Below are 13,298 nucleotides of genomic sequence, written 5' to 3' on the forward strand. Positions count from 1 at the left end.
TATTAATAATTTAAATACTTTAGAGCTTTACTGAATATAATTATAATTATAAAAAAAAATAATAAAAATATAATATAATATTTTTTATTATTTACTTAGGTAAATTAGTTATATAGTATAATATAAAAATACGTATGTAATTACTTAATAAAAAATAATAAAAAATATATAAATAGCTATGTTTATTTATTTCTTTTAAGTAAGGTTATTATCTTTATTATTTTTATTATTATTATTATTATTAGATTTATTAAGGCTATTAAGGCTTAATATATATAAAGTCTTATTTTTTTTATTTAAAAGCTTAAGGTTATACTTTAATAGCTTTAATTAGAGCTTAATAATAATATAATATTAATAAAAAAGTTATTAAATTAATTAATAATATAAAAATATAATAATAAAGTATTAAGAATACTTATAAGCTTAGTATTAATATTAAGGGGCCTTTTATAAAGCCTAAATAATAAGCTAAATAAAAAGAAATTATTTATATTTTATTAATATTATTTTAATATTTAAAGTTAAAAATAAAAGCTTATATAAACCTATAGGTATAATTACTTAGATTATAAGCTAAGTAATAATAAATATAAAAAGAAATAGAAATATATTAAGAAAAATTAAGAATTTTATTAAATATTATAGCTTAGATATAAGATAAATAAAAATATTTAAAAGGCTTAAGCTAAAAGCCTTATATAATAAAAGAAATATTAATAATTATAATAATAATTATAATAATCATAATAAACATATAAATATAAATTAATTAAAAAGAAATAATAGGAATATTTATAAGTAAAATACTATATTAAATTTATATTATAAAATTAATAAAAGTAATATATATAAAATAATTAATTTATATAATAAAAGTATTAAGATATAATAATAATAAACTTTTAAATATAATATAATTATGAATAAATTAATATAATATTTAAAAAGATTTATATAAAATAAAAATATTATTTTAAAATAATAATATTTAAAAAATAATAAAAAATAAAAAAAACTATATTTATAAAAGCCTTTTTTATTTTTAAAAATTTTAATTTATAATATTTAATAAAATAATTTATATAAATAAAAAATAAACTTAAAATAATAAATTTTTTTATATATATTTAAAGGTATATTTAATAAATATTTTATTTTTTTTATATATTATTTATTTTAAGTTATTTTTTTTATTAAAGCTATTTATAAGAATGTTTAAATACTATTAATAATATATACTTAAATAGGGAATATATTAAATAATAATGTATTTTAATTAGTTAGAGTAGCCTTACTATAGGGGCTATATGCTATTATATTACTATATTAGGCGATGCCTTTATTTTTAGAAGAATAAGGCTCTTTTACTTATTATTTTTTATGCTTTAAGGTGACAGCAGGCGCTCTGTATGACACCCTGGAAGAGTTCTCGGCAAGCGCCCAGAAAGACCATTTGCTGCCCGGGCCATGCTGCAGAGTCTACGGAGCGAGCTTTTCCATTGAGATGTAAATGAAATGAGGTCATGTCAGCCAGAAAGACGCATTACATGCTGATTTTTTATCCACAAATGGAATTGGCGCTGTCCCCAGATGAAGTCAAATTAAGGTTTCCCCGCAAAAGAGATCTGAGTTAAACGTCAACAGGCGAAACAGAAAAGTGTCTAAACGTCGACTAGGCGAGAATCCAGCCCCGTCTGCCGTCTTCACAGGCCAAGTCAAGGCCAGCGGGATAGTTCTACACAACCTAGATTAATATTCTCAGCCTAGCAATGCCCAAGTCCCTTCAAGGGCCTGCCGTGTGCACCGGGAGAAGAACAGTTCGTGCATGCGGCACCCCTCCACCTACCCTAGGGTCAGCCAGACCAGGATTTTCACGGGGTAGCCCCCGCCAAATTTTTCTTAGGAGCGCAGACCACAGCGATCAAAGCCAATGAGACTACAGCACGTGACCGCATTAGTGCCACTTCAGTTCAAGTCCACTGACTAGCCTCGAGGGTAAAAAAAAACCAAGGAAGACAGCAATTGAGGCCCTGATCTTCTCGCGACAAAGCATTTGAAGTCGAGCCCCGAGAGTTATATCGGCCGTGCATTATTTGCCTTACATACCGCAGGTCACCCCTATCAGGGAGTTGAGTAAATATAGCAAGACGACGCCCAGTGCGTATTCATCACTCTTAGGGCCTCGTCGCTGCCTAAGATATTCAGGTGCAACATACCACGGAGGGCCTCCAGTGCATATATTTTAATTACTCGAGTTAGCTAGGCTAAAGTTTATAAGAATAGTAACTTTAATTTATTAGTAAAAATAATTAAATAGCTTTATATTATTATAAATTATATTATAATATTTAATATATATAAATATTATTATTATATTATATAAAACTTATTAAATATTTTTATATTTATTTATAAAATAATAATTATTACTAATAATATTTAATTTAATTAATTTAATAAAAATTAAGCTTTAATTATAAAAAAACTTTTTTTTATATATTATAATATTATATATTAATATAAATATAATATATTTTTTTAAATTATATATTATTAATAATAAAAAAATTATATTTATTTATATTATAAAAAAATATTATTTTTTTTATAAATTTTAAATTTTATATAAAAAATACAATTTTTATTTTTTTATTTTTTATAATTATTATTTTTTAATATAATATTTATTAGTATAATATTATAAATTATAATAAATTAAATATTAAATATTATTAAATTATATAATAACTTTATTATTATTTAATATAAAAATTAATATATTTTATATAATATATAATAATTTTTATTTTATAATATACATATAATAAATTTTATTAATTAATATAATATTAAATTATATATTATATTAAATTAATTATTTTAAATAATATAAAATATTTTATAATTTTAAAATATTTTAAAATATTATAAAACTTTAAGTTTTTCTATATACTATTATAAATTATTCTAAATTAAAATATTTAAAATTATAAAATTTAAAAAATTATTTTTATTAAAATTTTTAAACTATTAAATTATAATAATTATATAAAAAAAATCTAATTATAAAAAAAATTTATAATAAAAATTAAATTAATTAAAGCTTAAATATAATATCTTAGTAAATTATTAAACTTTAGCTAATATATATTAACTTTAAATATTATAGCTATTATTAGTATCTCTCTCTAGAGAGGTCACGAAAGGGATTTACATCTAAGCATAGCGAGTATAACCAGGCGTCTAATCCTTTGAGCTTTACGATTGACGGCTGGTCGGCTTAGCTTGGCACCATCAGCATCAGGCGGGAACAGGTGAACTCACATGATCGAGCTGGCTGGGTATGCCCTTTTCATTTAGCTAGTCGCGGACTAGCATTGGAATCCAGAGATAATGGGGGACACGCCTCGTCCGGATGAGTTTGACCGCGATAGCTCCGTAGTCGGAGTGCTGGTCTTCGAAAATGGCCGAAAATCCCTTGTTTATGGCAATGCTGGCTGTCTGGCTCAAGGCGTATGTCTCTACGTCTCTTCGTGCCATCTCACCCACCGGAAGGACTAGCAATCTCTCTCCCGATTGCGATGGGACATGGTCTTGGTTTGGCATTCTTGATTGATATCACTTCTCCAGGGCGGAAGTCCATCAAGGGATTTCCAGCTACGGCTGTCGATGTTCTGGAAACTGCGTTTCTGCGTCAAGAGCCGTCTTTCGTGAGACCTTCGGGATCTGAGAAATTAGAAGCTTGATCCTCAAGAGGAGCTCGATGCCCTTTCGTCGAACTTTCATTAACTAACCCGTGCCTTGTTTTTGACCCGGCACCTACTATTGACCGTTCGGCGATGTAACGCCGTGGTAAGATCAACAACTCCACAACCGATTTTGCCTGTTTCGAACCAGCTGATGTCTTCCAGATGCCAGGCGACAAAGTAAAAACACCTCGAGGAGCGACTGTCTTGCAGGTGTTTCTATTTCGGCCGGTAGACACAGAATGAATTTCAACGGGTGCCGATCCATGGTTGTCAACGACGATGTCGTCACTACTAGCGTCGTAGTAGCAGTAGAAGCTCAGGCTCTGTGTGACCAGAGAGAAGCCGGGGGACACCGAAGACTGCAAGGCGGCCAGGACGTTGGTAGCTGAATGCCGGAGCCGCACCGAAACTACTTGTCCATCGTCGTTCTGCAAGCCATTCGGGTCGTGCAGACAGGACATGACAACTCTAGCATGGGCTGGCAAGCCAGATATTGATAGATCTTGGAGCGAGGCCAACGTCTGTTTAGATGGCACTTGTGCAATCGTCTGTTCAGCCGTTATCATCACCACCTCACACGCGTCACTTCACTTCTCCACACTCAACCTCACACAGGCATCTCCAGCAAAACAACATCACAATCCTCATCATGTCCTGGCAACACCGGCCTCATATCGACTTTCAAGACCAGCCAGAGTTCAGATGGCCATACTGGAGGGTGGGTCTGAACGAAGACGACTTGTTTAGCTCTCTGTACGATCAGTTTAATGAGCGAACTCCCCTTCTGGACCCCGTCACCTTCCATCACGAAAACCATCATGTTGCGAGCAACACCGACGACAATGATGAGTTTCCTCGTCAAGTTGATGAGAGAATAAAGCGACATGCTCAGACCATTGATGAGTTGCTCTACGACCTGTTCATCACCATCATGGAAGGCCGTTCTTCTCTCAATCGGACTCAGCAACACAAATTTGTCTATTTTCATCAGTACAGGAGCCTCAAATCTCTTGCAGTCTTCCTTTCATCGGTGGTTGATCCCAATCACAGCAAGGATCAATCTTCTTCGAGTGAGTGCCACCGCCGCCCGTAATGTCCAGTAGCGTTGGCAACAGTAGCGTTTGGCTCTCACGCCCATCAAGCCTGCAATCCCCGCCTCAAGACGACCCGGCAAGCCTTGCCCCGCTCTCGTAGCTCATCCTTATCCCCGTCCTCTGCCCTCTCGTCTAGCCCCCCTGAAAGTCCCGCAGCGCCCAATGTTGCCGTGAGTTCCTCTAACCACTGCTCGGACAACTCACACGGTCCAGCCAGCAATAAGAAACAGGCGCTTGACGAGCAGGACGATGAAGATGATGATGATACTCGGCGTTCAGAACCCTGCCTAGTCGTAGATGGCGCCACGTGATGCCCCTCCACCTACCTCTATGCCGAGTCACCAAGTCCAGCGAACCGTAAGAACCGACCACTTCATGACCAAGAGGACCATCACTCACGCCAGAAAGAAAGCCCAGCGGCATCTAGCGTCTCACCAAGCACGTCTACATATGGATCGAATGACTCGGTCGGGCGAATAAGCAGGAAGAAGCGGTCGCTGGATGGAGATGATGAGAGCCCCCAAGCCTTGAAAAGGACCAAAAATATTGGCAGTGGAGACTTGTAACCAAAGAGGCGAAATGGAACCAGGAAAACAACCAGCCATCCTATAAGTTGCGACATCCCAATACCACATTAAAAGCCCCTGGGTAGGATGAAGTAGAATCGACAGATCGAAGATCAAGAACGACACCGCTGGCGGCTCGGGATGGTCTTTGACGAAGTATACTAGCCTTAATAGAACAACTATCGAATGGCGTTGAGTCCCAATGTATTTGCTCAAGCTGCCTGTTTGGAGATCACGGCCTACAGGGTGTGTAAAAACTCCTTACTGTGTTAGCATTGGGATATGATGCTATGATGTGTTGACAATGTGTTCTTTATTATAGTTGAAGCCCGGCCCTCTATGGGTTAACTGATCCAGAAGATCGTAAAAACTTCTTAGTCTCCCTCCTGCTCCATTATGATCGCCTCAACTACAACCACATGAAGAGTGAGTGGCTGAGAGAAGAAGGCATGGAAGCTCAAAGCCGGTGGCGGGCTGACAGGGGGCATTCTGCTATGAGCCCGAGAACCATGGCCCTTACCGCCTAAACATGAGGTAATTGGCAATTACAGTGAGCGGAACATAACCAGGGCTTCGTGCTTTGCAAAATAGACGTAGACTTAGCGTACCCTACGCTTTACCAAACACGTTATTGGTCGCCATGATAGGCATGACGACACATAAATATAGGCATGAAATAATATTAACCCGGTCGAGCCGAATCGTTAGCCTAAATATAAACAGACATTAAGTTCTTTGGTCTACGTGCATACAGTGATGATAACATAAACCTTGACGAGACAGCCCAGGAATGCGGCATAGCTACGTCTAAACTGCAGGGAGGCAAGGTAAATTTGAAACGGCAGTTTCGTAGAGAACTTATTCTATCCGCATCTAGAGTCATCAAGTTCTTAGGGAATACAAGGTCAACTCCCCTCCAAGCGCAATCAGACACCAGCATCGCTTTAGCACCCTAATGTCACGCAGGGGCACAAGATGCAAGGCCAGGAGCGAGGCCGACTGCTAAGTGTCGAACAATTCCGGTTTAACATGTAGGGGACACACCAGGAAAGGGACGTAATCGAGCTCTTGAATGGGGGTCGAGCTCGATTCGACCTCAACTCGAACGGGCGACGACAAAAACTAGGACATAAGGGGCTCAACTCAAATAGCACAACACGAGCTCCGACCCAAAGAGGAGATAATGCAAGCACAACAAGAAGACCAGTTAACTAAACCTCGACTCCAAGAGGGGAGGCACAGTACAAGCTCATCTCAAAAACAAGTACGTTCAAGCCCAACTCGCAAGACAACAGCAAGAGCACCTCCAATCATATATACAACCTCAAGGGCATGTCTCAGCGCCTAAAACAGGCACCAGTCAATCACGCTGAAATGAACACCGATGTTTAGAGGGGAGATAGACAGTGAGACAAGAAGAAAGATAGGAAAAGACCACAAGCTTGTAGGCCGTTCAAATACTGGCAGCTCCATGCCTGGTCTGAGACATGCATTGTTTCACATTGGCGAGTTGTTCTGCATGTTAAACCGTGTGCAAGTCGATCCGACGGATACAGTGAGAATGCAAGCACTTGTACGCCTCCATCGTCAACTTCTTGTTCCGCTTGTCAGGCTTGCCCTGTACCCGCCAAAGCGACGGCACCCAAGCGATCATTCACGCTCAGGGTGGATCAGGCGAGCGTCAAAAGCCAGTTAATCCTAGAACACAAGTCTCATATTGATGACTGCGTAACCACACCTAGGGTCTTAACATTACAACAACTCAGATAGCACAAAGCCACAAATTATTATTTTTTTTTCTCCTTCTCTCTAGGTCCATAGGAAAAAATACTGCATTATTTCTTCAAGGCAATACCCAGTGGCTATCTACATTCCTGCCCAAATAAAAACATGGCGTCGTGACATTCATGTTTGCGCAACGATGCTTTTAGTCTTTTCGTTTGTCAAACTTGCCCCAAAGCCATCTGCACCTCGCCGGTTAGCCACTGAGAAATCAACGAGGCTATTCACTTGAAACGCTGGACGGTGCTGTGGTCGTTCAAAGCCGCCTCCTGCCTCCTAAGACACGCTGCAATGCGCCTTTGAGGTATGAGGAAGCCAGTCGTTTTCCTTTGTTGCCTCTACCGTCGGCTGGATGCCTAAAGAGTTTGCCATTCGGTGCTGAGCGAAGAGGTGAATTCATTGGATTGTGAACACATGGCAATGTGAATGCCCAGTCTCACACGTCGATATAATCCCCTCCCTCCCCACCAGTCCTGTTATCCTGTCAACCTCTTTCTTCCGTGATATCCGTTCATTCCATCCTTCATTTGCCCTTGTATCGCCCGACCTTAACCCTCTTGTGGCTACCCAGAGTCCCGTCAACATGGCTGGTGAGGGTCAAGCGCTTCCTCTTCCCGATAAGCGGTACACGGATCTGGAGCTCCCTGTATTTACCGTACAAAAAAAAACATTCTCTGAGCATGGTAAACATCAATTTGCGACAGGCACCACCCAGATCCTGGGCACCATCAAGGTCATCTACCTTGTGATTAGGGCAGACCTGGAGTGGTTCGAAACCTCTGGCGCCTGCATAAACCAGACCGCCGGCCAGCATCAGTGGACCCCTCGCGACTTCATGCTAGCGGTGGACTGCATCTTGGCCGTCTGCGATGACCAACTGAGGCAGGTTGGGCAGGTTGGGCAGACTGAGCCTGAGCTCCTCAACATCGTCACACGAACTGAGCCTAATCAAGGCCAGAAACTGAACGAGCTTCTCGAGCAAGTCCAGCATGGCGCCATGACTGTGCAGAGTCGAAGAGAGCGTGTCGCCATGGCTACAGGCCTCCGGCGCGAGGACGATGAGATGCGGAACAAATGGCCGGCTGCTTCTCCCACAAAGATCCTTTACTATCTTGTGCTCAACACAGAAAGCCGCCGTCAAAGGTTTGAGCTCGCCGCGGCTGATGGGCCCTCAAGGCTTCGAAAGGCCATCAGCAAGTTACAACGCTCCTGTTCCTGCCTCCACAACAGCCAACCAAGTCCACAGAGACACTCACTGAGAACGAATTCAAGAACAGCATGACCGACAAGATCCCGCGCTCCACCGTGAAACCCTTGCAGCAGACCAAAATCGACGAGTTCGACCCGGTGATGTACTTCTTCTGCTCCGGCTACGACAAACATGCGAAGAAGATCCATCACAACGCCACCGTCGGATCGACTCAAGAACGGCTCATGTCGTAGCCCAAGCTCAGGGAGATCCGAACCGCTGCACGGGAGAACCACGTTGGAAATGCTGTGTCCCTCTGGGGGCATTCATGGACAAGCTGACCGAGCTTCAGAAACCTACCAGAGACAAGATACAGGAGTCTGTAATGGAGACTCTTCAACCTGGCGTCAGCCTGTCTCGTGATGTCCAGGCAAAGATTAGGGAAGCCCAGGCCAAACCTATTAACGAGCTGTACGTCAAGAGAATGTGAGATGGCTATCACGAAACGAGATGAGTGATTGTTGACACAGCCGTGGATGATCAAGTCTGGCTGTTGACAGGCTTGATGAGAGGCAGGAAGAGCTCCGATGGCCGTCAAAGGGGAAGTGAATCAGTAACTCAAGAGGAATCTCAAGCAAGGGCTTCGTAGAGATACCCTCAAAGCAGAATCCGTCAGTTGGGAAGATGGAAAGATGTTGTTTGGCGTGTTTGTGTGTCGGACAGAAGAATTGGGTAGGGCAGCTCGGCACTTTATGTGCCAAGCTGATGTGCGGGGCCCGTTACACAAGCACCGTCGTATATTGCAGGGGATGATGTTCAGGAACAAAGTGGTACAAATGAGCAAGTTATCAACAAAGACATGTTCCTTGTCGCTTCTGAGATGACGTCTCTTGGCTGTGATGCCCATGACTTGGACGCGCTTGTCCTCAGAGAATCATAGGCACTGATTCCCCCCTTCACAGCACACCAGAAAGATACCCGAGGAACCTAGGTATTCACTGGCCAACAACTATTGTTTAGCGCATGGCTGATTCATAAAAGTCCCCTTGCGGTCTATTTGGCAACTCCCTTCATCCCCAAACAGCTCTCAACATCTGACGACCAGGCCCAGCTTCGTAAACATTCACTGGAATTTTAACTGGAGAACCGTTCCTCACTGCGCAAACCCTTTAATTAATCACCTACCTTCCTGTCATCTACGTGGAAGAATGAAACTTGGACTATAACCACACCAAACTTGGGTTAAACAAAAGCAAACTCTACATCTTCCTCCTTGATCTCCATGATCCTCATTGCTTCTTCGTACATGATTCCATGCATATAGCATTCCCCTACCAGCAAATACCTACCGCCAGCTTCCCTCCTTACCACGTACGGCACATCAACCCCATAGAAAATGACAACTAGGTCCCCTTTCTTGGCCCTCATGGGAACGTATCCCACCAGTCCCATGTTCGTCCCCGCAAAGTACCGCGATTGTGCCAGTGTCAGCGACGCCTCGATCGCTCTCCTTGCGAGAGGATAATGCCTCCTAACGTACGACCTAGGGAGTTTCTCTGCCGCGAAGCTCAGCCGAATATAGGCCGCGAGATTGGGCTCAAAACCGTTGGAGGCTTCTTGGCCATAGTCGGTCCGGTTGCAGACCAGGGCTCGCAAAAAGGGTACCCAGTCAGAAGGAACTCCATCCTTCAGTACGAGTTTTCCGTCGACTATTTTTGTGGCCAGGATAGCATTGGCTCTGTGAACGGGGTGATGACCCCGAGTCAGCCTTTTCATGGCCTCCAGCCAGATGACCGTGGCCTCTATGATCATGTCTTTGTTGACTCGCAGCTCATCGTACCATGCCATTCGCTTATCCGCATACTCGCCCTTGCCAGCCAACTCATATGGGTTCCTGACCACCTTCTCCCTAACTGTGTGGAGGATATCGACTATCCTTCTTTTGAGATGCAACACGGTCTCGCCGTTGGATATCCGTGCCTAAATAGGCAAGTCTCCACTGGCATAAAATCTCGCACGGTTCTCATATCGAGTTAGGCGATAATAAAGGTTAAGTCTAATAAAATTAAGAACCTAAGATAATAATAAATATTAGCTATTAGTCTTATTTAAGCTATTACTAAGAACTCAACGGCTATAATTTCTAAAAGATTTTTTAAAGTATAAACTTATAAGATATATTTCCTAGGGAGATAAGATAATCTAATATTAGGTACTTGCTATTTATATCCTAGCTTATTACACTAAGTATACTAAAGACTTTATTACAAGGATTACTATATACAAATATATAATTATCTATAATTAAGTTAAGGAGCTTTATAAATTCTTAGTAATATATTAAAGATCTAATTAAGAGCTAGGTATATAGCTATAGATTAGGCATTATTACAGCATTATACTAATACCTTCGTGCTAAATACATCAGGTATATACTAGCCACTATGTTAACTATTAATAAATAGCTAGGAATCTCTGCTATACTATTATATATTAACTAACTTAAACTAGATACTAAAGCTATAATAAAACTACTAAGCATAGAATCTAAGCATATATTAATATTTCTAAATTTATCTTATTAATATTTCTAAATTTATCTTATTAATATATTCTTAAGTTTTTATTTCTTATTATTATATTTATCTTATAAGTGTTTAACCTTTGGGTTGACGTAACTGTTGCAGCTAATTAGAATTTATCGGTTAAGATTTGGCCGTTTTTAGAAAGATAGGTCTGGAATTCAGCCAATTATGAATTTCGCGGTTACAATCCATCCATTTTCAGAAGCACAGAGCTGCTAACCCACATAGAGCCTAGTATATCATTCTAAGATGCTTAGCCAAAAGGGAGGGAGACTGATTAATTGCCTGTTAAGGTCTGTTTTATGCTGGACTGTTCTTGATATATTAAAGCAGTGAACTTCATCAGCTTATTTTATCTATTCGCGACTTTCGTTTAAACCCTAATAGTTAATGACAGTATTAATTCCAGTAGAGTTAATTTTTTAACTGCTAATTGTAGTTTATTTTGCACCTTACGTAGGAAATTGCGTCTATCGCGTCGCATTAAGCAGAGGAACGGCTCTTAATGGCTTATTTACCTATCTTACGACCTGTACCGCCTAACAGTAACTGGACATCATTATGGGGCCCTATTGTAGACAGTATGTATTGAGCAGTTAACGGAAGTTGCCTAATTCATTAAATATCAAGTAACCCTTAACATAGTATAAGTGTCGGTATTTTTCTTATCCGTCAAGGTTGGATCTGTTTCGCGTATTGCTCAACATGATCAAACTGGAAATAAATATGATTTCCAGGCTAAGACTATAGGCCTATTTGCAGAGTCATAATAGGTCTAACTCTTGGTACAGTAGGGCACTATGTATACATGCTGCCAACAACCGACGGCTTGTCTAATCCTATTACTACTATTATTGTTCTATCCTTGACTCTAAGATGGGAAATTTAGTGTCAGTCAGCAACCTGGTGGAACTCTAACCGATACAACTCTAAAACACAGGCCGCGCAACCCACTTTGTATGGACGATTTAAGTCAAATCGCCTGTGAATAATGCATAGGGTCAACGGTAATAAGGTGGGTATAGGGACTTATTGCAACAATGACAGCGGGTGGCTGACAAATACGGGGCGGCTGACAATTTAGAATGGAAGAGTTGGCCGGCGGAAGCAACATGTCTAATTTATAGTCATAGCAGTCTTTTCCATCTCTTGTCTTTCATAGAGTGCCTCTACATATATGACTAAATAGAAAAGAAAAACACTGAAATATAACCTAAACCCTCTTTGTGTTGCAATATCTTTCCAATGTCAGAATAGACTGTCGTATTATTGGCTCAGTAAGTTTGCAGATTTTTATTCATCTGCTAATTACTGAGGGCACTGTTGGCTGACCTTGTCAGGGCCGGCACAGTGGTAGAGCGCATTAGGGCAGCAGACCTGGCCGACAGGGCAGAAGAAAGAGTCTCCGCACTTGGGACCAAAGGTGGCAATGGACGGAGAAGCTGCAATAGTGGCCGTGGGTTGCTCGCGGCGTCGAAGTTTTTCTTGGGCTGAGGGTGGAGCAGGACATTCCTCGAAGCATCCAATTTCAGCAACTCCGTTGACAATGACCTCGCAGCATTTGGGCTTGTCCGAAGGGCAAACTTGGTCGCCACATTTGTTTGGGTATGTCTGTCGACGCTGGAGAGCTTGAATAGATGGGCATTCCTCGAAGCATCCAATTTCAGCAACTCCGTTGACAATGACCTCGCAGCATTTGGCTTTATCGGCAGGGCAGACTTGGTCGCCACACTTATTGGGGTATGTCTGGGGAAGGGCGTTGACAGCGACGCTGAGAGTGAAGGCGACAATGGCGTTGTTGAAGAGCATGGTGAAGAGTTATGTAATTACTGTCGCAGGGACGATGATATGACCTGGAAGTAGAGATAAAGATGTGTTTGATTGCTGTGTTTATGTGATTGTGAGCTGTTGAGTTGATCCATTTGGTACTGGGAATTGACTTACATTTATAGTCGAAAAAGACAATATCGAAATCATAAAAGACCTTTATGACGACGAATATTGAAGTTCTGCGATACGACCAATCGGTGTTAACCGTACATGCCCTGAGCTAAAGGGCCGAATATGACACCCTTCAGAACACACGAGATGCTAAATCATCTCAATAAGAGCCCAACTTAGCTATAAAAAGCTATAAGAGGGATGGAATGGAAAGTTTCCTAAGACCACCACTACCGGCTCTCGCCGGTCGAATCGCCGGTCTATTAGAAGATGCCCAGTAGCCTCTGATGTCATATATAGGTTGAGGATCTTTGTATTGTGGCGTTATGTTGAGGCCACCTGTTTGGGTTGTGCGATGAAGCTACCGTTGGTGGCGTTATACTAGCCAA

The 13,298-nt window shown here is 40.6% G+C and overlaps 1 protein-coding gene across 1 annotated transcript; it reads right to left on the reverse strand.

The window, feature by feature from the left end:
- Positions 1 to 12,149: 12,149 nt before the first annotated feature.
- Positions 12,150 to 12,777, reverse strand: NCS54_01501600 (Hypothetical protein; the record flags this gene model as incomplete). Its single annotated transcript, XM_053160129.1, has 2 exons — positions 12,150 to 12,206; positions 12,301 to 12,777. The coding sequence occupies 2 exons, from the start codon at positions 12,775 to 12,777 to the stop codon at positions 12,150 to 12,152; spliced, it is 534 nt and encodes a 177-aa protein (XP_053016104.1).
- Positions 12,778 to 13,298: the final 521 nt, after the last annotated feature.

This window comes from Fusarium falciforme, chromosome 14, assembly GCF_026873545.1.
Source record: "Fusarium falciforme chromosome 14, complete sequence".
Classification (NCBI taxonomy): domain Eukaryota; kingdom Fungi; phylum Ascomycota; class Sordariomycetes; order Hypocreales; family Nectriaceae; genus Fusarium; species Fusarium falciforme.